This window comes from Hetaerina americana, unplaced genomic scaffold (genome assembly GCF_022747635.1).
Source record: "Hetaerina americana unplaced genomic scaffold, ioHetAmer1.1.p SCAF_8, whole genome shotgun sequence".
Classification (NCBI taxonomy): domain Eukaryota; kingdom Metazoa; phylum Arthropoda; class Insecta; order Odonata; family Calopterygidae; genus Hetaerina; species Hetaerina americana.
Window position 1 is genome coordinate 647977 of NW_027287427.1, and position 26305 is coordinate 674281.

General features: G+C 47.3%; 1 protein-coding gene across 2 annotated transcripts in view; it reads left to right on the plus strand.

Moving 5' to 3' along the window:
• Positions 1-26305, plus strand: part of Mob2 (MOB kinase activator 2) — a 171809-nt gene that overhangs the window by 38567 nt on the left and 106937 nt on the right. Inside the window, exon 1 of one of the 2 annotated variants that reach the window (XM_071596309.1) lies at positions 8428-9612. The exons of the other annotated variant lie outside the window; for it this stretch is intronic. Coding sequence (XP_071452410.1) covers positions 9527-9612 — 86 coding nt within the window. The 5' untranslated portion in view covers positions 8428-9526. Of the gene's footprint in view, positions 1-8427; positions 9613-26305 lie in introns of those variants that run through there. 2 annotated transcript variants of the gene reach the window in all.

The window sequence follows — 26305 nt, forward strand, 5'->3', positions numbered from 1 at the left end:
CGTTCTTATTTTTATTTTGAAACTGTTGAGTGAACATCCAGGGTTCAAGCGTTCTCCATTATTTGAGGCCGAAGTGCTTGCTGGCTTGACGGGCCAAGGTGGAAAACAAATGAAAATATTGCGAGGAAACGCGAAAACCATTTGAGGGGATGACCCGCGTTCGCCCTCTCGGGGAAGCGCGCGGAAGTAATCGCCGCGTGCCCGAGTGGCCGTGCGGGCGTGCACAAGTGTAGACGGGGAGAGGAGGGCGGCTAGCGTGTTTGAGGGACGGGGGGGGGGGGGGGGTCGCGAAAGGCCGTGCGGGTGGCGCTCGGCGGTGTGACGGACGAAGGGCGAGTGAGAATCGAATCTCGCAGTCGCGAGAATGGACCGGGGAGAGTCGATACCCCGAGATTAGGGGATGTTTGTCGGGTGGGGAGTGGGGGGCGTCGGGAAGAACCGGTAGAGGGGGGCAGAGGGTATGAATGGGATGGTGACGTGGACCAGTAAAATAAAAGAATGGCGAAAGGATGAGGTGATCATTCCGCTGAAAGAGCAGCGCAACGTAAATGCGAAGAAAGAGGATATCTTCAAGAGCACGTGAGTGCCGTCGTTTGAAGATGGCTCGCGATTTTAATTTGAGACCTTCTCCCTGCAGGCGTAGCACTCTGCAATCTACGATTAGCATTTCATAATTTCGGCCTCCCTCTCTTTAACCCGCCCAATACCACGCCTGTCCACGCCTGTCCCCCCCCCCCCCCCACGCCATCCCCTTTGTGTCATTCCTCGAAATACCATCGCCCATCAAAAATGCCCCCCCGTATCTAATCCGCCTGCCTCCGAATTTCTCCCAGCAGTCTTCTCTCTCTCTCTCTCTCTCCCCCCCCTACAATGCTTAGGGCTTCGTGCGTCTCCCTTGCCCTCATCACGCAATTCCCATCGCCCCCTCGAAGCCCTCGCTTCAAAATCCTCTGAACTATGTACATGCAGGGTGCGGACCTCCGGACAAATTGCAATTTGAATTTCCCGCCGTATCGTAGTTCCACTTTAGGTCACGATTGGCGGTCTTGAAAGCTATAGTCATCTAGTAAGCAGTCATGACCTCAAAATGGCCGAGAGCTTACGTACAAGTGCGGAGTACAATCGAAGAGCTGCGATTATCAAAAGTGTTCGAGCTGGGCGTTATATGTCGAAATATGTAGTTCGATTCTTCTACTACCCCAGATCAACTGTTTACGATATTGTGGCTAAGTATAATGCTTCGGAGAAGTCTGGGGAAGGTTTTGCTAACCCGGCGAGGAAATCTCATTCGAGGGAACGCGTGTTTGTACGGATTTAAGCGCCGCACCCGGCAGTCATCCTTTCGCCTCAACGGCCAAGCATCCGAGAGGTATGAAATTACCCTGCAAATCAAAGTTTTCACCAAGCTTTTCGTTACTCAATTTCCTCGTTCGTTCCCTGATGATGCCGGCAGAATCATCGAAATGGATTGATGGGCATCCCTCCGAGACTCGGGCATTCCAATAGGGGTAAAGTGCACCTCCCAGAGAGGGGAGGGGTGCGTCCAGAGAAGCCTTCCGACGACGTCTTCCCCCCGAGCTGTTTGTCGCCCCCGGGTACGCCGGAAGCTCCCGGAGCGATGGCTACAACGTGTGTGTATTGATCGGGACGTTAATGTTGGCGGGAAAGAGTGAGCGAACGCTCTTGAGGTTGGCTTCCGACTCCTTTCGTCTCCTCTCTCACATTGCCGTGCGCTTGTGAAACTCAAAAGGTGCCTCCCCGGGCGCTGATGGTGCGGTGCGCCGAGGTTCGTCGCTTCGAGTGGTCACTTTGAAATGGTTTTCATGGGGAGGAAGGCGGGGCAGGGGCGGAGGCAGGGAGGGCCCGGAGGAGATAGGGATTCGCGGAGGGGCTTTGCGGTGTCCGCGGGCGGGCTTCGTCGCGCCCCACGGAAAACAAACGGGGAACGGAAAGAAGTCTGTTGCGAGCGCGGGCCTAGCCGTACCTCCTCAGAGTCGCGAAAACAAATGGTTGTCTTGCGCCGCGAAAGCGGAGAGATGAAGTAAGCCAAGGAAACTGTGCCCACCTCCACCGAGATTTTACTTATAATGACCATCGTACACCAGCAAACAGTCCTGTGATTGACGCACCACAAGAGATCACGTACTTGTCTTGAATAAGAGGGCCCCGCCAGTTGCTTCTCCGCCGTGCGCCTCCGGCGGTCCCCCGCGGGTTCGGGGAAGGAGAAGAGAGGGAGGAGCGGGTTCAGCCGTAGGAGGCGGGCCCGCAAGGGGCTCACCTCCTCCGGATTCGAACCCCGGTCTTCTGGGTCAGCGCGACCCAGCCACGACACCCACTGGGGGACGAGAAGGAAGGCCGTTTGGTATTCATGTGCTGGAAAAAATTAAAATTAAATCCGATGCGCTTTCGTAGTTGAGTGGGAGCATGCAATTTCGATGCATTAAATCGATTCGAGGCATGTGGGTGTCGATGGACTGCCAGGGCTGTGGTGCCTTTCTCTATCCACGGGGGGCAGGCCGAGGAGTCACCCTGCCGCCCTTCCGTCTCATGGCGGAGGAACTCTTCAAGGAGCTCAACGGTATTAGAATGGAAAAGGCTACGGGGAGCCCCTGCTTTGAAGGCCCTACGGGTGTTTGTTATACCGAGTGAGATGCCCAGAAGATCGTCTGCGTTGCCATATGTGCTATATTGGACCGCACACGATCAATGCTGTCGTCAACACAGGTGGTTGTAGGTCGTCCCGGCCTTGCATCATCCGTGGCGTCTTGTCGGCCATCTTTAAAACGCTTAATGCACTTGAAAACGGATGTTATCACCGTAAACATCCGTCAACATTTCATTTCTTAACAACTTTTACCGCACTTCACCAAAAACTTGATGTTGATTCGTCGCTCCGAGATTTCGTCAATTTCCATTTTCAACAAACAGTATAAACCTGGACAACAGAAACTAACATAACAGGCACCATACGCACAGCTCGACGATCCTCCAAGTACAAGACGGCTCATTGGGTCTCTGGCAACTAGCGCTCGTAGTGGGTGGGCCTATAGTCCGCATCATGGCCGCCGAATTGCACTAGTTCGCGCATTTATTGCATAGACCACGCATTTTCCGGCGGTAAAAACCACTCGGATCTCCCGGGGAAACAGTGAGACGACGTGGGTCGTCAAATGAGTCCCTAGGAAAAATAGAAACATACGTATTAAGGGTAGATTTTTCTTATTTTTCAACATAATCTCCTTTTAGCTAGATAAACCAATACCAGTGTTTCTCCGACTATTTTAAGCCACCCAAAAAGCATGACACCGGAGGGTCCTCATATTAGTCATCTCTGCTCGCGATAATAGATGGAGGATAGTTATCTTTATTTTGGGGCGAGATAGAGACCGTGGAGTCTCTTCTGCCACCTTATACCCTTATCATCTCCTCCTTCAACGTGAATCGTTTTCCGCCGAGCCATTTTTTCAAGATTGGGAATAAAACAATTCCGCGGGGTCAAATCTGGTGAGTGTCTTGGATGTTATAATAATACGAACTTAATTGCATAACCTTCGCCATTAAAAATCGATAATTGTGCGCCCGTGCATTGCCTTGATGGAGGAGAATTTTTTCTTTGCCGTATGACGACGGATTCTCTTGATTTATTCACTCAATCCGTGCAACAACGACGCATAATACCTACTCTCCATTTATCGTTTGTCCCTTTTGCGAGTAATCGATGTACGAGGTCTGTCCAATAAATACGTGAACTGGTGCGATCTGGCGGCCATGACGCGGACTATAGCCCCGCCCATTAGCGGCGCTAGTTGCCTGAGACCCAATGAGCAGCCGTCTGTGCTTGGCGGATCGTCGAGCTGTGCCTATGGTGCCAGTTATGTTAGTTTCTGTGGTCCTTGTTTTTACTGTGTTTCGAAAATGGAAACTGGCGAAATCACGGAGTAACGAATCAACTTCAAGTTTTTGGTGAAGTGGGGTTAAATATTAGATGACTCCGCGTGCATGCCAAGAAACCTATGATCAACACGCGGTCGGCCGTTTTCACCGTCTTCGCCTTCTTCGGAGCCGGATCACCTTTAGGAAACCACTGTTTCGACGTTTGCTTTGTCTTCGGAGTTAGGTAGTGCATCCATGTTTCGTCCAATAGCTAAATATGGACGCAGAAACTCGTTTCGTTGCGAAGGAAGAGCGCCGAAGCGGCCTTCAAATCGACCATACGATTGCCTTTATCCTCCACTGGGGGCAAACGCGGCTCCCAAGTTCCCGAAATGTTTTTCACTTTCACAATTTTTGGTGGAAATTTGAAAGCAAGGTCCCTTGTGCTATGAAGCCTGTGGCTTGACAAATTTCACGAACTTTGATCGGTCGATTAATCAAAACCATATCGTGGATTTTTGAACACCATCACGGAGGAAGTCGCCTCCACTGGGTGTCCCGAACGATGTTCATCATTTGCGGACTTACGGCCTCGTTTATAACTCATTGATTCAATTATAAAACAGTCTTGAACGCAGGAGCATATGTGCCGTGAAATTCACGTTGCCTTCCAACTCGTCTTTGATCTTTATCGGTGCTAAGCCTTTTAAATACTAGAAGTGTTTCATAACCGCGCGAAGCTCATTTTTGTCCATTTTTGTAAATGAGCAAAATGTTGTTGTTTCAATCGACTGAGGAAAATGAAACCATGAGTTTGATATAGCTGAAAATTTGACGGCAGTCTAGTGAGAGACGAGCCTTACTGAAAAGTTTACCTTTTCCGATGCTATCACTTGGAATATCATAGGAATAATCGAACGACCGAGGCATGGATTCAGAGACTCGTGAGAATATTGAAACGGGGTTTTGGAGGAGAAGAGTGGGGATTTAAAAGTGGACCTGAGGTGACATTGGACTAACATGGGTCATTAAAGAACCGCGAACAGGAAGAGGGAAAAGATGAAGCGTATGTTTCATGCACTTGGAAAAGGCATTTGGCCGGGTAGATTGCTGGAGATTGTTAGACTGAAGACCAATCAATGAGTTGTGCAAGAAACAGAAAGCAGCCGCAAGAGAGCCTGGCAGACTGATAGATGTGGGTAGAGGAACGAGACGGGGTTGTTGCTGTCACCTATTCGATGCTGTGGGTATACTAAGCAACTTCTTGGGAGAAGAGAGAAAGGCATATATTGGGGAGGGAAGATAATACTGCGTCAGATTGGCTGATGGCATGGAGGTAGATGGATGCACGCACTGGACGATGGCACCAAGCACTTCCAAAATTTGTGGTAGGAGAACGTTAGAAGTTAGAGTGAGTGTGGGATTTGAGGGTAAATGGCGAGGAGAGGAAGAGGAAGAAGACGAGGCGAGGTGATCGTCGGAGGGCAACGGACCGAGGGCGTCGCACGCGAGCTCCGGAGGCGGCGGACGGAGGGTCGATGCCCGGAAGCTGACTCACCTGCGTGGATGAGAGGGAGGAGCTTCCGGGTAGTTAATTGGCCAATATCGATAACCTCGTTCTTTGCTGATTCATAGACAGTGTGAATTGTTCTGCACTGCAGACAGTGTAGATTCACACCAGTGTGAATAGTGCGGAGCACTTTCTTCAAAGCGACATCATGCTTATCACGCCCAAGACGACAGGGTGGTGAACAAAATGCAACGGAATTACGCCAGTCTGCCCTGATATTCTAAAACATTGAATGGCGCGTCCTCAATTGGTCGCATGATTATGAATTTGAGGCAAGTCTCCGCCGAGGTAACTCTCGCGAAAAAAACGATAAACCAACTTCAGTGTCATGGGATTGCTGGGAAGTTTAATTCCTTCCGCCTCGACTTTGTACTCTTATATTGTCTGCATCGCACCGCAAATAAAATGTTATCCCTGCAGTCCGTATCCCGTAAGAGCCCCAAGTGACAGCCGACGCGGGTGACCCTTCCGCCCTTCTTCGGACCTGGCCACCTGCAACTTCCTCCCGCCGTGTTTCGTCGACTCCGTCGTTGGTCTTCCCTTTGGCCCCGCTTACTTGCCGTGGGAGTCAGTCTCGGCGTTACTCCCGAATTTCACCGGGATGGTCATATTCCATCCTCATGGATAATGCTAAATGCTTAAAATGCCCTCCGCCGTGTCTGAAGGCCGTCACCTTGCTTAATGCTCGGCATTCCTGCGTGACCCCCAGTCGTGTCTGGGGCAACCGCCGCATTTATCAGTGCTGGCGCACCGCACTCACCCTCCTCTCCTGTCGACGTTCTACAAACTCGGACGATCTATTGTCTGCACTTTCCCTAAGCGAAGCCAAAAATATCTTCTTAAGAATTGAAACGTACGACATGCTAAATGTTAACACTATAATTGATAGTAACCTTGTTACTATCGATTTTCAAATTAAATCCGCACTCATAAATTCATGTAAATGGGAATTCTTAATGCATTTTACACACAAATGAGTTACTGGTAGGATCATGGCATTAAAATCCACAAAACATATCACCTGTGTACGAAACGTAATTATTAGAAGTACAAAAGAGATGTATTAACCTAGTTGGATGGAAGTTTGCGGGCGGAAGGGTGGAAGTTCCAAGGGAGGGTGTTTTTGCGGACAGAAGGAACTGTGATCCTTGGTGGTCAGTTTCCTTCAACTTAAATTGACTCCGTGGCCACTAATAAGGTACGTTACTCTACCGACGATGCTGCTATTTACAGAAACGCGTAGTCCCGAGGAAAAAGCAGCTTTATTGTTATTAAAATTTACATGTGCAGATAGACAGTGTCTGGTGGCACACAAGTCCCAAGTAATTACAAAAGATAATAGATAAAATCAGTCTGTGAAACAAAAGTGAATTTAAAGGAAACTTCCAAACACAAATCTCTTTAACAAAACAAGATAATCCACATCTCATTTACATCAATCAATCAGCAAGAAAAAAAGATGAATTAAGCTGTTAAATATAATTTTACACCACACATCAATCACATTATTATATAAATTCCTTATATATTTTCTTTATAGTATTCACTCTGTTAGGAAAGGGCTCGAATAGTTTGGCAAGTAAAGTGTTACAATCAACAATTGTTTTATTTAGAAGAGAAAATTTTTATTCGTTCTTTGTGCCCGGCATTTTGCCTTGAATTTGTGGTCATTTCTCTCAATAAAATTTGTGTTTCCCGCCTCTTTCCTTATTTCTGCCCTAGCTTTCTCCCCCTTCAGAATGCGTAACGTTTCACAAAGTCTGCTTATTTTTCTTCTAGCTTGGAGAGGTTCCCAGGCCAGCGTTTTTAACATCTCAGACACACTCTCCATCCTCCTATGCTTCCCCAGCACATATCGGGCAGCCTTGTTTTGTACTTCTTCCAGTTTTTTGATATTTCATAAGGGTCCCATACAAGAGATGCATACTCTAAAGTTTGTTACCCGTCTCAATTAATTATATAACTCTTTGTACTTCCTCCTGCCTATTCTCTATTCTTATCTCTCTAATCATGTCATCCGTGATCCATGGTTTCCTTGTCCCATTAACAATTCGTGTCGTTTTCCTTTCGATATTCCTTTTTTGATGTGTTCCCATGTTTTTTCCTATTATATTTTGCCCCTTTGGTCCCTTTCGCAAACATTTTGCTGCAGCATGTGGGTGCTTCCTTGTTATCTTGCTTCGGTTGATGCATCCACCGTCCATATCCTCAACTCTCTTGACTAGCAATCGTCCGGGAATAATACTCATGATAAAGAAATATTTTCACATGAATTATGCATAATATTTTGCTAACTGCTTCCCAAAGTCCCAGGAGTGATCGCTTCCACCATTTCGGTTACTCTCACGTGAGTGCAGGACTGGTGACGCGATGCGCTATCAGCCCTCCACTATTGCCTGTCGATTTGGAAGAAATATTGGAGGATGGTTGAAGAAAGAAGGATGGAGTTTTTTGAGCTTGTATTCAGCGTCCCACATCGACGGAATTGTTGACAGTTTCTAAAATGCACTTCGATCGCATGTTATACCGACCTCACCTTTCGTCGAATCGTCCACATCATTTGCAAGTTAATTCTCCCACAGCGCTAGATCCTTTCCATATTAGATTATCCGCATCCAAGTGGTCGATGAGCAACATTGTAGTCGACGTTTCGCATTCATGCTGCGTACTTCAGCCTCCGAGGACTCGGGGGAGGGGGGGCTGGAGGGGGATGGGGGTGCCGCGTATCCCTTCCTCGCGGACGCTCGCGAGTGTCGGAGGGGCGGAAAAAAGCGGTTCCAAGCGTCGGAAGACAGAGAGAGGTGGGGGCCGGGGGGAGGGTTCCCCTCCCACGCCGTCCTCGAGTGACGTGTTCGTGGAGGAGGTTTTGTGGAGGGGGGAGGCGAAGCGGGAGAGGGGGGGGTTGCCCCCCCCTCTCTTTAATCTCTTCCAGCGGCTCCGTTGACTTGATTCAGCCAGCAAGGAGAAGCCAGTCGCCCGTCGGCGTGTCCCACCACTGCGGCCGATTCGCCCGCATTCGTCGTGTCGTTGCTCAGAGCGGACTGCGGATCTCTCGTGTGTGGGCCTCACTTGCCACCGCCTCCCTTTCCATCGCAGCTGTGTGTGTGTGACTCGAGAGCTCATTGGCAGAGCCACCGCGTGTGTTCCCGTGTGGGGCACTCAGCTCTGGGAATGATCACTCGTTTAAGTTCATCCGGCCACGGTGGTCCTTTCTCTCTTCTTGTCGGGTGTTCACCCTCTCGGGGCAGTGGACGATCGAGTGTCACAATCGACCATTGAGGATCACATCCTTGGGCCTTATCATTGGGGTGATCACCCGAAAAGGTTGGTTTTGGTGGGCACGTGCAGAGCCGGCCTCGTGCACCAATCCTTCAGGGCGTGTTGAATTCCCGGGGAGGGCTAGTTCGTTACTTCCATCCGTTTGGCCTTCCTGGAAGATCTGGTGGCTGCAAAATATGTCGCACAGCTGAGGGTGAAGCTAAAAACAGGGAACAATCGGGGAGAGCGGCAGGAGTCGAACCTCTAACCATAGGACGGACCACCGCGACCCTGTATTGTGTGTGGCGTGACATTAACTGCACGATGTGTGAATCGCGTGAATGATATCAGTAGGATGCACATGGCATAAGTGTGGCATTGGCATGGCACCACCGGTCGCCCGGTGCAGGTCGACGGCCGATCGCCGCCTCTTCCGGGATCGGTCGGCACTGTAACGACGACCCCGTTGCCGTGGTAACCACACTCGCCGCCCCCTCCCTCGGCCTCCGTCCGCGAGGTCCGTCGCCCCTAGCAACCCATCTCCCCGTCGCCGTCGAGCGGGAAGCGGGAGGGGAGGGGGGGGGCGAACGGAAGACGACGGCTGAGCTCTCGGCTCGGTCCGTGTGTTCGGCGCGCGCGTTTGGACGTGCGTGCGTGGGTGCGTCTCCGCCTGCCGGCCGCTGATGGGGGCTGGGAGGCGGCGGTTCTCCGAGTGTGAGGAGGCACTTCGCGAGCTCGGCGCTCGTGAGTGAGGGAGTGTGTGTTTGTGTATGTGTGCGTGCTTCCGGGGATTCCTCGTGCCTTGTTCGTCGGCCGGCAGCGAAGATGTTCGGCAGAAAGGCCCTCAAGTACGCCACTGCGATGGACAGTCTGGTCCTGGACGTGGACGAGACCGTCACTTGTTTCTGCAGGTGAGAGTGATGCCATCCGTCGGAATGTGTTATTTTTTTTCTCGAGTGGAATCACGCGTCGGTTCACAATCCCGTCATCGGCCGTTCCGCTCGCTCGTTACCACGGAAGGCAACCTGACACGCGTGGGCGCGTGGACCAGTACGGCGACGACGACCGTTGACCCGTGCGGGAAGCGTTAGAGCGGCGGCCGCTCGGGTTGTTCGCTATTCGAGGAGCTACGGGAGATTATTGAGCCAAGAGTATCACTTTTGAACGGGGTCGTCCGCTAATGTGCATTAAACTACAATCATTTCAGCGAAATTTCCAAAGAAACTGCGGGAGATGCCGCAACAGTAACTTTAAACGGAATCATCCGCTAATGTGCATTTCAATGCAACATTTTTAGAATGTAAAAATCATTCACCTTGACCGGAGTTCAGGTCAAGATTGATTTGGCTTATTCTCTTTGACTTATTATTGTCTTAATTCTAAACGTACTTAGCAAGCGATCTCCCTCCAAGATTCTGGCAAGGCATCTAATAGTCAAAGAGTCTTTGATGGGAATAGATAGTATTTGGGCCGCCATAATCAATGGCGCAATTCCCGTAAAACTAACGCCATTTGCAAGTCCTCCTTCTTTCATGTATTGGAATTAATCAGCCGAAAGTTCGGTTTGGTAGGTGATGGTAGAGTTCACCCAGTAATAAGCCCCATATGGCGTGTGACATTCACACATCAGGGTAGGGGAGCCAGTTCCTCTCCCTGAGCCGGTTATGATTTCCCAGGAAGATCTGTTACCCGAAAAATCATAATTTGGGTGGATATATATATGTGCCTGTGTATATAAAATTAGGGTCGCGGTAGTCCAGGGGTTAGAGCGTTGGACAACTGATCGGAGGACCCCGAGTTCGTTTCTGGGGTACGTCTCTGGGCACCTGCAGCGCCACCCAAGCAATGTGATTTTTTGAGGACCAGATATTCCTGGAAAACCATAGCCGGCACAGGAATAGGAACTGGCCCCCCTTCCCTGATGTGTGAATGTCACATGCCGTCGGGCTTATTACTGGGTGAACTCTACTATCACCTACCAAACCGACCTTCGGGTTGAATACTGTGTTTATGTTTTTTTATATATAAAATACGTTCAGGGCGTATTTGCCTGTTTCGTAGATACCAAAAAGGTATTTGATAGTGTGTATTGGGAAAACTAATGAGTATATTGCAGAAAATAGGAATAGATTGGAGGGAAAGGAGGCTAATCCGCAACCTGTACATGTCTCAGACTGCTCAGGTGCGGGTGGGAAACGGGGAGTCCGGATGGGCAGTGTTAGGAGAAGGTGTAAGGCAGGGTTGCCCATTATCACCGTTACTGTTCCACCTGTATGCAGAGGAAATGTTTAAGGAGGCATGGGAAGAACTGGAGGTAGAAATGAAAGTGGGCGAGGAATTCTTAAAATTTGTCAGGTTTACTGATGACCCAGCTTTAGTTTGTCAGTCAGCCAAGGGGTTGCAAGCATTGCTGAGTGAATTGGAAATTCAGTGCGACCGGTATGGGATGAGAATCAATATTAATAAAACTAAGGTTATGTGATTTTCTAGAAAGAAAAAGGCCAAGCTAAACATTTAAATAGGTGGGCAAAAAATAGAGCAGGTGGAACAGTTTACGTATCTCGGTAATGTTTTGGACCAACACGGTCAAAGTAGCTGGGACGTAAGGAGAATAATTACGATAGGCAAAGAGGCTTTCACAAGGAGGAGGGAGTTGATGACGAAGACGTTGAGTAAGGATATTAAGAAAAGACTCGTAAAAACTTTGATATGGAGCGTAGCTATGTACGGTGCGGAAACGTGGTCATTGAAGCAGGAGGATAGACGTAGATTGGAGGCTTTTGAAATGTGGGTGTGGAGAAGAATGGAGATACATAGATAGATAGATAGATAGTGGTCTTTATTTGGGCGAAATTGAGACCAAATGGTCCCTTCTTCCATTTAACCCAGAAGGAGAAGGTGAAATGGACCGAAAGGAAAACAAATTAGGAAGTGCTTGGTATGGTGAGAGGGGGGAGGAGAGAAAATTGTTGGGAGATATCATAAGGAGACAGGAAGCGTGGATGTAAAGCATATTGATAAGTAGTTGGATGTTGAAGACTTTGATGAAGGGGAGAATGTTCTGCGAATGAGGATAGTTGATCTCTACGGCCTCGCAAAATATCAAGTTTGGAGAAAATCTCTTGTAACCTTAATAATTTGCACCGCTCGTCCAAAAGGAGAAATAAAATTTTCTATGATGATTTGTAGGAGAAGAAATTCCACGGCAGTGACCAACCACCACTTCTCAAACAGAATACCCTTCTGTAGAGGTTTTTCGCGAATGGTACTTTCTCGCCAGTGACCAACCACACTCAACCCAAAATAGGATCCTTCACAGGATCGAAGGCGCTCCGCTAAGGATACTTGGGTCATGACCACGTACTCATTATCCGTGAATGTGTATGTGTATGTATTAAGTGCGCGCCTGGGACAACTACAGAGCAGACACGCTGACAAGAATTCAGAGAAACACTCGCTCACACATTGAAAGAGGGCCTGAGTACTGGGAGGATAACACTCAAATTGAACAAAGGCAAGGGATAGCAACAAACGGGGAGAGACGAGGGTGTGCGTCGGATACGCGTATTTCGGCCTCAAAGTGGCCCTCCTCAGCGAAGATGAGGGAAATTGGCACTTGCAACAGAAGGTTGTAAGTGCCCTGCAACTTTCTGTTGCGGGTGATTATTTCTGCAAGTGATTACCTGTAATAATACAAGTATGTATGATATACACGTATGTATCTATGATTCCTTGATACTCATAAAATATGATTTCTTGGTTATGCCACCATCGTCGAACGTAGAAGAATCAATCCAGCAGCAGTACGGGTTCTACTTAAAATGATGCTTGTGCGTGACCTTCGACACGAAAAGTACTTATAGTACTTCTGTGAGGTCCCTTTTCCATTTTTGTCAATGTTTTAACGCGTGAAGTTTTTAATGAACAGAAATTCCTATCTTCTAATTTTCCCTCAATTTTTTCCATGGGGGTATTAATGATACCGCGTAGAGGATTCTAATTTCGTCGCATAAAAATTGAAGAAATTTCCGCAACTTCTAGACTAGCAGTTTAAACTTACCTAGTAGAGTCTGCACCCATTAATATTATTATGTATTGAATAATTTTAATAATATATATTAATAATGTAATAACTTTGAACAGTATGAATAATGTGTTATTTTAAGGTGTAATATTTGAATCCTTCGACATAACGTTTAGCGGGGTGCACCATATTTAATTGATTCTGCATGAAGGCAATGTGTCGAGCATTTGAATCCCGCGATGCTGTCTTATTCAAAAACTGGAGCAACTCATTATTTTAATATTATCCCCCTCCTAATTAACGACCCCGGTTCATAAGTGAGCGAGAGTGAGACGTGGCACTTAATGCGGTGGATTGCGTCATTTCCCTCCCCTGCCGCTCCGAGGCGCTCTGCCAAATGCCTCCTCGGGCTCATCCATGTTTGAGCGACCTCCCGAAGCGACGCCGGAACCGCCGCAGTGCCGCCGCCGCTGGGCGGAGCGGAGGAGGACGCCGCCGGCGCTCGTGCGAATTTCGATGCTCTTTGCGGGAGGGACGGACCGACCGCCTCCTCATCGATGCGCTCGCTGATATTGACGCCACCGTGGGGGGAGGGGGTGTGCTGCTCCTACCCCCCCCCCTTCCCTTTGGGGGTGGATCACCCGAGATCCCCTCACTGCGCTGTCACACGTTTGTTTCTTTGTTTAAATTTATTTGTTTTGCGCGCAACGGTCCGTGGCAGTTCCAGGTAAACAGTTAATGCATCAAGGCTTTCAAACTAAGGACACCGGAAAATGGTGCTGCCGCGAATTCACAAACATTGAGTCGTTGACGTTTTACATGAGGATTATTATTATTATTACTATAGGTAATCTATCGGATTTTGCATGGACACGACTACCGAGTAAATAAATATATTGCCCCTCCTAACGAAGCACAACGTGACATACCGCGATGAAAAGCTGATAGTATCACATTTCCTCTGGAATAATTTTATTTTACGCCCGGGTTTCGATGTCTTTCCAACTTCATTCTGTGTCATGATGATGTAATGCATCGAAACCCGGGGATCGAGATGGTGCGGGGGCAAACGTACTGGCTTCCCACCCTGAGGGCGCGGGTTCAAATCCTGGCGGTGTTGATTATTTTTCATAGGTATCTCAATCCCTACTTGAGGTGCTTTGTGTAGGGCACTTCGAGTGAGTACGCCGTCTGTCGGATGGGACGTTAAACTGCGGACCCCTTGGCGCCTTTCGTAAAGAGTAGGCTAATGCCGACGCCGGGTTTCTCTCCACCCTTCTACCTTTCCTGTCCATCCCCTATGGCACAAATGACTTCAGCTGTCGGTCGCCTCCCCTCTAAACTACTACAGCTACGACCGGGTTTCGATGCGTAGTGTAGTAGTTTAGAGGGGAGGCGACCGACAGCTGAAGTCATTTGTGCCATAGGGGATGGACAGGAAAGGTAGAAGGGTGGAGGGAAACCCGGCGTCGGCATTAGCCTACTCTTTACGAAAGGCGCCAAGGGGTCCGCAGTTTAACGTCCCTTCCGACGGACGGCGTACTCACTCGAAGTGCCCTCCACAAAGCTCCGCAAGTAGGGATCGAGATACCTCTGAAAAATATCCAACACCACCGGGATTTGAACCCGGACCCTCAGGGTGGGAAGCCAGTACGTTTGCCCCCGCACCATCTCGATCCCCGAAACCTGGTCGTATGATAAATTTTATCCAGTGGAAACGTGCTGCTATCAGCTATTCATTATGCCTGATTTCCACCACGTCACGCCTGAAACCACTCAATTTGGCATCCCACTATGCAATAAACCCCTCTTCATCTACTTATGACTCCATCCTCCCATCATCCCGTCCTACATCCCTATGCCATTCCTGCCCTTTCCTCGTTCGCCTAACATTCTCCCCTCCATCACAGTCTTTAACATCAGCCTTTTTGGGTTTGTTCGTCGTGAACCTCTTCCCGGCCCTCCTTAAAGGCCTTCAACCACATCGAAACTTGTGAGTTGGACAGAGCAGAGTCCCCGTAACCCTCACAAATCATTTCGTTAGACTCCTCAAGAGATTTTTTCAGTTTAGCACAAAACTTAGTAATCGCGTAACTTCGCTCGATCGTCGATTCCATTTTATTTGTGAGACGGTCGGCGCGCAGATGTTTGCAATAACTGACGTCCTACCACTTCCACAGCTTGGAGAGAACTGAGACCGGTTTCATAGCAAAAGCTTAGCATTCCCCCAACTTACTACCAAGTGGTTCGATCCCATTGCGACCAATCGGAGCTGCGCGGAAAATTCAATTGCATTACTTTTGGAACGCACCTGTACCTTCAATCTCTCTCATAGTTGTAAAAGTTTCTTTTTCTGAAGCAATTCTTCCTCTTGTTTTACCTTGAAGCTCTGCCCCTACTTCGTCCATCTTCGTTGAAAGGACTCCTCAAATATTTGAACTGTTCTATCTTATCTAAGTAGTTTACCTCCTGAATTCCGTGGCTACTACCCACAGGGAAGTCCAGCTCTTCCCATTGATATCCTCCGCGAATGCGTGCCTATTTGGGGAAGAGCACCACGGGTGCGAGTGAGCGCCACCCTCTCTCTTCTTGCCCGTCTGCCTCTCTGAGCCAATCGAGCATTTGTCGTAAGCACTTCTGGTCTCCGACACTTGTGTCATTTATGGTCAGGTTTTAATCCTTTAGTGTATTTAGCCTTCTGTAAAACATTTGTAATTGAGTCCAATTGGATCTGCCCAACGCCATCTCGAAATCCACGAAGTATACAGATATATTCTGATTAAAGCGCTTCCTTCCTTGTTCTCCATTGAGAGCAAACGTGGCGCCCATCTTCCCGTTATTCCCACCCACCCAATTTAACGCGAAAAATTGAAAACACTGTACTTTGTGGTAAGCTCGTGGGCTCAACTATTTCGCGAACTTTGATTTGTCGATCACTCAATATCGCATCGTGGTTTTTGTCGATCGTTTCGGAGGAAGTCACTTCCACTGGACGTCCCGAAAGGCGTTCATCATGTATGGGTGTACGGCCACGTTTAAACTCACTCATTCAGCCAGTTCTAAACCGTCGCAAACGCAGTAACAGATGAGCCACGAGCTTCGTCATCCCGGCTTGGATCCCTTTCCATCTTAAGTCTCTTAAATGGAAGTGTTTAATAACCGTACGAAACTCAATTTTTTCCATTTTCTAAATGACAAATTTTGTTTGTTCTTTCAATCGACTCTCAAAATGTATCCACGCGATGTACGAGTTTAGTATAGCGGTAAGGTTGACGGCTGTCTAGTGAGAGATGAGGCTCATCGATTGCAAACCTTTCTCGATACTACGAGCACCGTCTCTTGGAATTTCTAAATACTTATTTAACTTTCCACGTATCGTCCATCCCATGGTCTTGTTCGACTTCGTCGTATGCAATCTTTTCTGTCTCGGAATCAACAATGTCTGGAACGAAGCTATCGTCGCCGACCTCCCCTGCTCTCCGTCGAGACCTGTTGCTTAATACTTGTATGCATCCGTTTATTTTACTCAATATGTCCTTACATATCTCTCCTGTTTAATTACGGGGGTGGTTATTATATATTCCGTTTGAATCTCTGATATTGGGCGCGCATTTTCTGTGCATCCTTCGTGACACGCTTCTTTACGATAAACCCATTTATTCCTTCCTTTGTTCACTCTCTCAAACGCTTCCATCATGCTTTTTAACGCCTTTATTCCCGCCTCATTGTTTCTTCATTTATCTCCTCGGCATTCCTTCTACCTAACTTTGGATGTGTGGTCGTCCATTTCATTGTTCTCATCCGTCTTCGTGACCATCTCTTCCGTAGCCGGCGACTCTCGACTCGTCTCCCTCTTTTCCGTTGTATCTCCTTCCTTATCGCTCGTGTTTTCCTCTCTCAAGTAATTCGTTCGTGCGCCAGTTCCTTCGTTTCTCCTCCCAGGCCCTCATCCAGGATTCAATCAACGGTTTCCCGGCACTTCCCACTTTTCGTCGCTTCTACATTTAATTTTCTCATTTTCATCCCATTCTTTTATTCTCGAGTTTCAGGTTGCGAATATTGAAATACTCATGTTAGCAAGCGCGGCGTGGTAGGACTTCCCCATATGGCCTCTGTTTCCATTCACGGTGACTCTGTGGACCCCCTCGCTCCCCCCGCTTCACCCTCACCTGCCAGACACATCTTTCGGGTAGGGAGGTCTTCCTGGGCATAAACCACGGGTGGCACTCGCACGCACGGATAGCGGACTGGCTCATACTACCTCATGAATGAACGCATGATGGCCTTTTTGGTGTGCGTGAATTTCATGAACCCGATGGGGACGGTGTTGTGTGTGATGATGTATTAACTTCCCTAGCGAGCCAATGTTGGAGTTGAGTAATGTGGTTGGTGTACTGTTTGAGGGCATCGACTTACTTCAATTTCATTTATTTCTGAAATTTGCAAATCACCGTTTTGGCACGTTAGACCAATGCTTCATTTCCTGTCGAAGAATTCCGCCCTAGAAAATATCCCGCCGTTCCGCATGTATTCTGTTTTTGATATGGTGATCTCAAAGTCTCATCGTGCGTTAATTTCCTCCTCTCACGTTCCTTGGAGGGGGAATGCGTCTTTGATACGCGTTGCCTGTGCGATAAATGCGCGAATTGGTGCAATCTGACGGCCTGTAGCCCCGCCAAGACGCCACGGATGATGCAAGGCCGGGACGACCTTCAGCCACCTGTGTTTACGACAACATTGATCGTGTGCGGTCCCTTGTCTTTACCGATCGTCGAAAAACCATCCGAATTATAGCTGATGAACTGAATTTAGGAAAATCAGCAGAACGCGTCCTGTTCGACTAAATTTGACTCCAGGCGATGGATGGATTCTTAACCATGATAATGCACCTGCACATTCAGCATTGATTGTTTGCCGGTTTCTGGCAAAGGATTTAACCACCATCCTTGATCATCCTCCTTATTCGCCAGATCCTGTGACTTTTTTCTCTCCCCAAAATGCAAAAATGTGATGAGGGGACATCACTGGGAAGATGTGGACACAATAAAGCAAGAAACGACGAGAAAACTAAAAAGCCAAACTGCTGAGGACTTCCGAGGATGCTGTAAATAGTGGAAAAGAAGATGGAATAAGTGCATAGACGCGAATTGGGAGTACTTTGAAAAGCGGACAAAATCGATGTCGACTACATTTTGAAAAACAAAGTTTTTATGGCCTCAATTCGCGTATTTATTGGACAAACCTTGTATCATACTTTAGTTGTGGTTGATCGGACCTTTGGCCTGGAATATATTTTGTCGTTGAATATTTCTTGAAAAGTGCGTTAGGGAAATGTAATCGTGGACAATTCTTATTTGGTGCCAGGTGCGCACGGCCGCAGTCCACGGGCTGGTTTCATTGGTCGGTGAGAGGGCGAAGCACTTCCCTCACGCCAAAACCCTTTGCTCGGCGTGGGATGGTCCATGCATGGGAGTGATTCTATAAGTAAGGTAATTGTAAGGCAATAGTGGTATAACGTATTTAATCAACCAATGTTGAAGAGTTCCAACAAAACAACATTTAAGTACTGCTTTTAGTAGGTGATAGAGCAGTACTAAACGGGATACGGGACAACGGATTGGATGTCCCTGAACGTCACCACCGATACGAATTGTTAACAGCCGCGGAGAACACGGTGTTGAACATCGCTGGCCTTCTTGAGTCGTTCCCTTATTTTTGCCCTTCCCGGAAGCTCTTAAGCCCTTGACTCTCGGCCGTTCCGGCATGGCCACTCAAATGCCACCAGTCACCACTACGTGTAACCTTTCTCTCCCTGAAAATCACGCGGTGATGCCCAGGTCTCATCTTTTTATTAAGGTCCGCGAGTTGTGGTTCGACGGACTGGTATCGGTTGCTGTGAAAGCTACCTCTATTAAGTGACATCAATGAAAGGAAAAACTGAGAAGTTAAATGTGAATTGGGCGTGCTCGTGCGCGCTGGTCCACGAGCCGGAGGGCCCCGGCTGATGCGCCTCCGTCTTTTGGTGCCGCCCCCTCGTGTATCGTCGTCCAGATTGGGCATGATATTCAGGATGCGTTCCAAAAGTTTCGCAATTATTTATTTTAGTAATTTGTTGAATAGATGTGCACAAATACTTAAAATTCTTCAAAGTACTGTCCTTGGGCCTCTAAACAATTTTCCAGCGACTCTGCCATGACCGGTACGCGGCCTGGAAGGCGTCTTCGGGAACCTCTCGCCAGATCTTCGACTTGGATTGATTGGATCTTTTCCATGGACGAAAAACGGATTCCTTTCAGAGCTACCTGAATCCGAGGGAACGGAGAGAAGTCAGCTGGGGTAACGTCAGGGCTATAGGTGGGCAGGGGCTGCGTAGGCACCTAGTGTTTGGCCAGGAACTCTGGGACTCGTAGCGCGTTGTGGCAAACACCTTGGGCGCGAGCTTGGCTCACACTTTCCTCATCGCTAAATCTTAAGTAACAATGCGATACACAAAAGTATATGACAAGTTCAGTTCATCGGCAATTATCTTGATACTCAATCGACGGTGAGAGTCCAACAATTGTCGAACACGAGCCACATTGTTGTCGGTTTTATAAGTTGACGGCCGCCCAGAGCGTTGTTCGTCGTGAACCTATTCCCGGCCCTCTTTAAAGGACTTAAACCACTTCGAAACTTGTGAGTAGAACAGCGCAGAGTCCTCGTAAGCGTCAAGAATTCTTTTTTAGTCTCCTCAAGAGATTGTTTCAGTTTAGCATAAAACTTAGTAATCGCGTAACTTTGCTCGGTCGTCGATTTTATTTTCGTGACACGGTCGGCGCGCACAAGTTTACAATAACTGACGTCCTGCCGCTTGCACAGCTTGGAGAGCACTGAGACTGGTTTCGCGGCAAAGGTTAGCGCCCCTTCCATCTCCTACTTAAAGTGGTTTGATCCCTCACCAACCAATAGGAGCGGCGTTCAATTGCATTACTTTTGAAACGCACCCTGTATTTCGGCTGGGCCACATATCTTTCTTAGACACAGCAGGTGGCGCACATGGTATCGGGGACATTTAATTGCCAGACTGCCAAAATGATACCGCCAAATATGAATATCGTCATTGAGTATTTTGAATGTACTAGTTGACCCATGCGACTGTGATCCCACGGATGTTTATTGTGCTTGTGCCGGATCCTTTACAATGATGGAAGCAAATAATTTAGCCGTCAGTGCTTCGCCATCGCCCGCATTTTCTGAGATGCGATGGTGTGAGTAGGTGCGGACGAGGGTGGGAGGGAAAGCCGCCGGACTAAGTGAAGGAAGGCCGTGAAAAGGAGGACGTGGCGCATTGAATATCGTTTCCTCGTATTTTATGATCTTTGGGTGCGTGGTGTGGATTAGATTGGGTGTGGGCCCTGGGAATGTGGCGCGGCGCTCGGTCCCACGGAGTCCATCAAATGTTCGAATCAATCAGAACGGTGGTGGATTGCTAGAAAGATCCTTTCCGCTGCATTTCGGTGTTTTCAGAAATGATCTCTCATTTAGGCCTGGGTCCCAAACGCATTCATTAGAGGACTATATCCTCCGGCGCAATCTTATTTCCCGCGGCTGCGACGCGAATTTGGAAGTGTCTCGGGATCGCTTTTCGCCGCCGGCGCAGCGTGGGGCTGGTGCTTGGTGCCCCCTCTTAAGTGGGGCCTACCCCAGCCTCTCTCCACCGCCTCCGTCCGCGTGGCTGGGGAGGGAGTGCGCGCGTCGTAGGGCTTCCTTCCTTCTGCTTGGGAAGCGCCACCCCCCCTCGTGCTCGTGGCCTGGGCGACAGGATCGCCAACATGGAGCGGGATTTGAGTGACGAGCAGGGTTGCCACACCGCGAAGAATTGATCCCCTGAGATGCACATTCAGGATCGGCCAGATCTGAAGGCAGTAAACCTATCAGCTAATCCTTCGGATTTACCATCCTTTTGAGGCCGGCTTGGTACACAAAAGAGGTATTTTAATTGGGGTTTTAAATAGCCTAGGGGAGGAACGGTTTTTTTTAATTTATAGTAAATTTATTATTGGGATAGAATTTTTAAGGATGCATTAGGGTTGTGGGGTAGAGATGTACGGAAGCATAAGGTTAGGGTTATTAAGCTCTATTTGGGTTTAGCATTTTGGTTAGGGTATTGGATGTTGAGGTAGGGTCGGGTGGCAGTTAGCGAGGAAGTTAGGGAGAGCCAGGGCCTTGATTTTTATATGTACATAGGTGTGCAGTTGTTGAGTTGGTTGAACGCGATCTCTTTGATCGCCAGAGCACTCTTGAAAAGAGAGAGGCGTGTGGTCATCATTCTGGGGAGGAGAGAGCGCGAGGCGGGGGGAGTGGGAAGTCGCCTGCTTTTAGGTTTTAGTGGAATTAATCAGTGTCGCGTATCATTTTACTTGTCCACATTGCCCTCCGGGTTTAATCTCATTCTCGCTGCTGCGAATCGCACGTGTCAAAGAAGATTCCTCGCTCTCCCTAGTGGTGGCATTTGTAAGTAGGGACGGGGAGGCGACCGACAGCTGAATAGGCCATTTGCGCCGACCTAAATATCTAGCAGTGATGTTGAAAATGTGTCGTTAGAGCCGACGGACCACGGTAGGAGGGATCATCTCATTCAAGTTGGAGAGATTTGTGTAATTTTTTCATTTATCCACTTAAATCGGACGAGATTGAAGGTCCGTTCTTTCACCAAACCCTTAGGCATGCCATTGAAGACAATTACACACATCCCCATTTTAGGTTGAAGAAAATACGCCTGGGCGGGAATCGAACCCACAACCTCTGGGTTGGCAGGTGAGCACGTTACCGCAGATCCACCGGGGCCAGCAGTCAAGTGAAGACCAGTTAGATTTAAGTTGCCAATTTTTTCCACGAACGATAAGAGATCAGAATAACATTGTCAGATCGCAGTAGGGTCATATTCGAGTCAAAATTATTCTGGTTTGCATTCACCCCCTGCCACACACCCTAGCGGTGTCTTGCAGGGTACTCAAATATCTACGAGGGTCATCCGGAAAGTAGTACCCGTTCGTGCCGCATGAAGTGCTGACGACGCGAGTAGCCGCTGGACGAGGTCAGATAGCTTCAGTGGCTTGTCTGCCTTCTCTGAGCCAAGTTGCGTGACGCTAGCATTGCCTGTGTTGTTTCTGTGATTGTTTACAATGTTTAAAAAAATTGAGAACGCCGCCAGTTGTGAAGTGAGGGCAGTGATTAAATTCCTCAATGCAAGAAACGTTCGCCCATGTGATATTCATCGCCAATTAAAGGAGGTGTATGGAGACAATGTAATGGACGAGTCGTCTGTTCGGCGGTGGTGTCGCAACTTCAACATGGGGAGGGGGAACACACACGACGATGAGCGTTCGGAGAGACCGTCTGTCATTACAGACCAACTGGTGAGCTCAGTTGACGAATTCGTGAGGAACGATCGGCGCGTCACAATTGATGACATCTGTGAGCATTTTCCCAATGTTTCTCGAACAATTGTTCATGAAATTGTTAAACACCATCTGCATTATGCAAAAATTTGTGCAAGATGGGTCCCTCGCGTATCTCAATGAGCTGGCGGCGAAGGACTATGCAGCAGGAATACAGAAACTTGTCACACGTTATGACAAATGCCTTAATTTGCTTGGAGATTATGTTGAGAAGTAGTTTAAAGTATCCTCTTTCAAATAAAATTTTTTATGTTTGTTAATATTTACTTTTGTGTCTTTATTTTACGAACGGGTACTACTTTCCGGATGACCCTCGTAAATGTAGAGAGACATACGCTCACGACTACGCGCGTAGTAATTCATCTAACATTCTTACGTTAACCGTGACAGCCAACCCAGTACGTACACCGAATAATGGTGTGGATTACTTTTTTATTTTTTAATAAAAAATTAATTCTATTGTGTGTGTGTACATGTGTATATATATATGTATATATATATATATATATATATATATATATATATATATATATATATATATGTATATATATATATGTATATATATATATATATATATATATATATATACACACATACATACATACATACATACATACACTACCCCAATGCCCATCTATCGCATACAGACGACCCGCCAATCCCAAAAAACTTCTGAGATCCACCCACCCTTTGGCGCCCCCCCGTGACAAATTTCCCAATATATCCCCAACTTGCAACCGCCCCCGATGTAAAACCTGTCCTCTTATTATGCCTACTCCCCTCTCCCTACATCCCCTCATTGCTCCCTCACCTCGTTCCCACCCTAATTGCCTCTCAAAAAATATTATTTATATTTAATCATGCAAACATTGCACTTCCTTTTACATAGGTGAATGCATTACCCCCTCATCCATCCGAATGAATAATCACCGGTACTCCTGCAATTCTGCCTCACTCTCTTCTCTTCCTATCCCTTCACACGCCAATTTCCACAACCTTTCATTCGACCAGTGTTTTGCTCCAAGCATCCTAGAATCCCTACCTGATTAAGCCACCAACATAGAGGTGAGAACTCGTGAATCCGCCTACATACTAGCTTTCCGTTCTTTCAAAATTCCCACCCTTAACCGCCATCTTTAATTTCCCTCCCAGCATTTCCTCCACACCTCCCCTCCACACCCATACTTCTTTCCCCTCTCCAAAGCAACAGCATATTTTCAGTATCTCTTGAAGAAGGCCTCTGAGAGGGCCGAAAGCTCGAACAATTTACCGTGTGAGTGTCCTTTTAAATGTTGCTATTCTACTCAATTTGTGTTATAATGTGTCAGCCCATTATATATATATATATATATATATATATATATATATATATATATATATATATATATATATATTTTTTTTTTTTTTAAGTTAATCTACCGGTTAAGGTAGGTTTTTGGATGGACACAACTACCAAACAAATATTTTATTACTCCTAACAAAACACAAAATCCATCATCCTACTCTATATCAGGTCCCTCTTCATCTCTGAGTACTTTCTTCCTCCCTTCATCCCGTCCAACATCCCTATCCTGTTCCTTCCCTTTCCTCTTTTGCCCAACATTCTACCCTCTATCACAGTCTTCAACATCCCACTGCCGGTCAACACCCCCTTCATCCACTTTTCCTGCCTCCATAGGATTGCTCCCAACAAACCCCTCTCTTCGCCCACCATACCAAGTACTTCCTCATTTGTTTTCTTCTCTGTCCATTTCACCTTCTCCATTCTTCTCCACACCCACATTTCAAAAGCCTCCAATCTACGTCTATCCTCCTGCTTCAATGACCACGTTTCCGCTCCGTACATAGCTACGCTCCATATCAAAGTTTTTACGAGTCTTTTCTTAACATCCTTACTCAAAGTCCCTGTCATCAACTCCCTCCTCCTTGTGAAAGCCTCTTTGCCTAGCGCAATTCTTCTCCTTACGTCCCTACTACTTTGACCGTGTTGGTCCAAAACACTACCGAGATACGTAAACTGTTCTACCTGCTCTAGTTTTTGCCCTCCTATTTTAATGTTAAGCTTGGCCTTTTTCTTTCTAGAAAATCGCATAACCTTTGTTTTACTAATATTGATTCTCATCCCATACCTATCGCACTGAATTTCCAATTCACTCAGCAATGCCTGCAGCCCCTTGGCTGACTGACAAACTAAAGCTTGGTCATCAGCAAACCTAACTGATTTTACGAATTCCCCGCCCACTTTCATTCCTACCTCGAGTTCTTCCCATGCCTCTGATCATTTCCTCTGCATACAGGTTGAACAGCAACGGTGATAATGGGCAACCCTGCCTTACACCCCTTCCTAACACTGCCCATCCTGACTCCCCGTTTCCCACCCGCACCCGAGCAGTCTGAGACATGTACAGGTTGCGGATTAGCCTCCTTTCCCTCCAATCTATTCCTATCTTCTGCAATATACTCATTAGTTTTTCTCAATTCACTCTATCAAACGCTTTTTCGAAATCTACGAAACAGGCAAATACCTCCTGGTTGTGCTCTATATTCCTCTCGATTAATAATCTCAATACTGCAATGGCATCACGCGTACATCTCCCCTTCCTAAACCCAAACTGGTCATCCCCTAAGTAATCATTTGCCCTACTCTCTATCCTTCTGTTTATGATCCTGAGAACAACTTTAGCTGCGTGGGATATCAAACTAATTGTCCTATAGTCCTCACATGACGTGGCCTTTACCTTTTTCGGAATAGGAACTAAAACTGATCTCACAAAGTCTTCCGGCCAGATTCCCTCCTCATAAATGCTACGGATCAGCCCATATAGCCTCTTCCTCCCACATTTTCCTAAGCATTTTAAAAGTTCCACGGGAATGTTATCTACCCCCACGGCCTTATTTAATTTCATCTCCTTTAATGCCCTTTCTATCTCATTGTCTAGTATGCCTGGACCTAAGCTGTCTTCCTCTACGTCATTTTCTTTTTCAATGTCTAACTTTGTTGGTCTGAGTTCTTTACTATACAGTTCTTCTATATACTCCTTCCATCTCTCTTGGATCTTTCCTGCGTCAACTATTACCTTACCCGCCTTATCTCTAACTGTTAGCATAGCTCTTCCTTTCTTGCTTCCTGATAACGATTTAACTTTGCTGTACAGCGCACCGATTTCACCCTTCCTCTGCAGACTTTCCATATCCTCGCACTGCGTCTTCCACCATGCTTCTTTTGCTTTATTTGTTACCCGCCTCAATTTATTGTTTAATTCTTTGTACTTCATTTTGCCTAACTCTGTATTGGTATTCTTCCATTTTCTCCACTCATCTATCTTTGTAAACATCTCATTCGTGATCCATGGTTTCGTAGTCCTTTTAGTGTTAACGGTTCCAATAGTGTCTTTTGCGGCTATAGACAACCCTTTTTTGAGACTTTCCCATTTTTCTTCGATAGTACTAAGCTCTTTACCATCCTCCATGATATCCTCTACCGCCTGTTGGCACTCCTTCATTTTCAAACCATTCAATGCTTCTACATTCCATTTTCTAACTCGCCGCCCCTGCCTTATTTTTTTGAAACGGACGCTACATTTCATGACAACTAAATTGTGGTCAGAGTCCGCATACGCTCCCGGGAAGCTGTGCGAATTTATCACACTGTTCCTAAACCTTTGTCTAACCAGGATATAATCTAGCTGATACCTTTCTGAGTCACTTGGCATTTTCCATGTATACCTGTGTCTTTTGTGGTGTCTAAACCAAGTGTTGGTGATGACTAAGCCCTGTCTCCTGCAGAACTCAACTGCTTTCTCCCCGCGGTCATTCCTTCTGCCTAAACCGTAGTCCCCAACCTCATCACCATCTCTTCCTTCGCCTACCGTCGCTTTCCAATCCCCCATCACTATCAAATGTTTCCCTGCAGGAACACACGCGATTATGTCCTCTAACTGATCGTATATCCTATCGACCTCTTCTTCCTTATGGTTGCTCGGTGGCATGTATACCTGAATAATAACTAAGTTCGTCGGTTCTGCTTTTACCTCTATTAGTAATAATCTATCTGTTACCTGCTCTATGTCGACTACGCTTCTTCCTACCTCTTCATTTAATACTATGGCAACCCCTCGTTGGCTCTCGTCCCCACCGCTG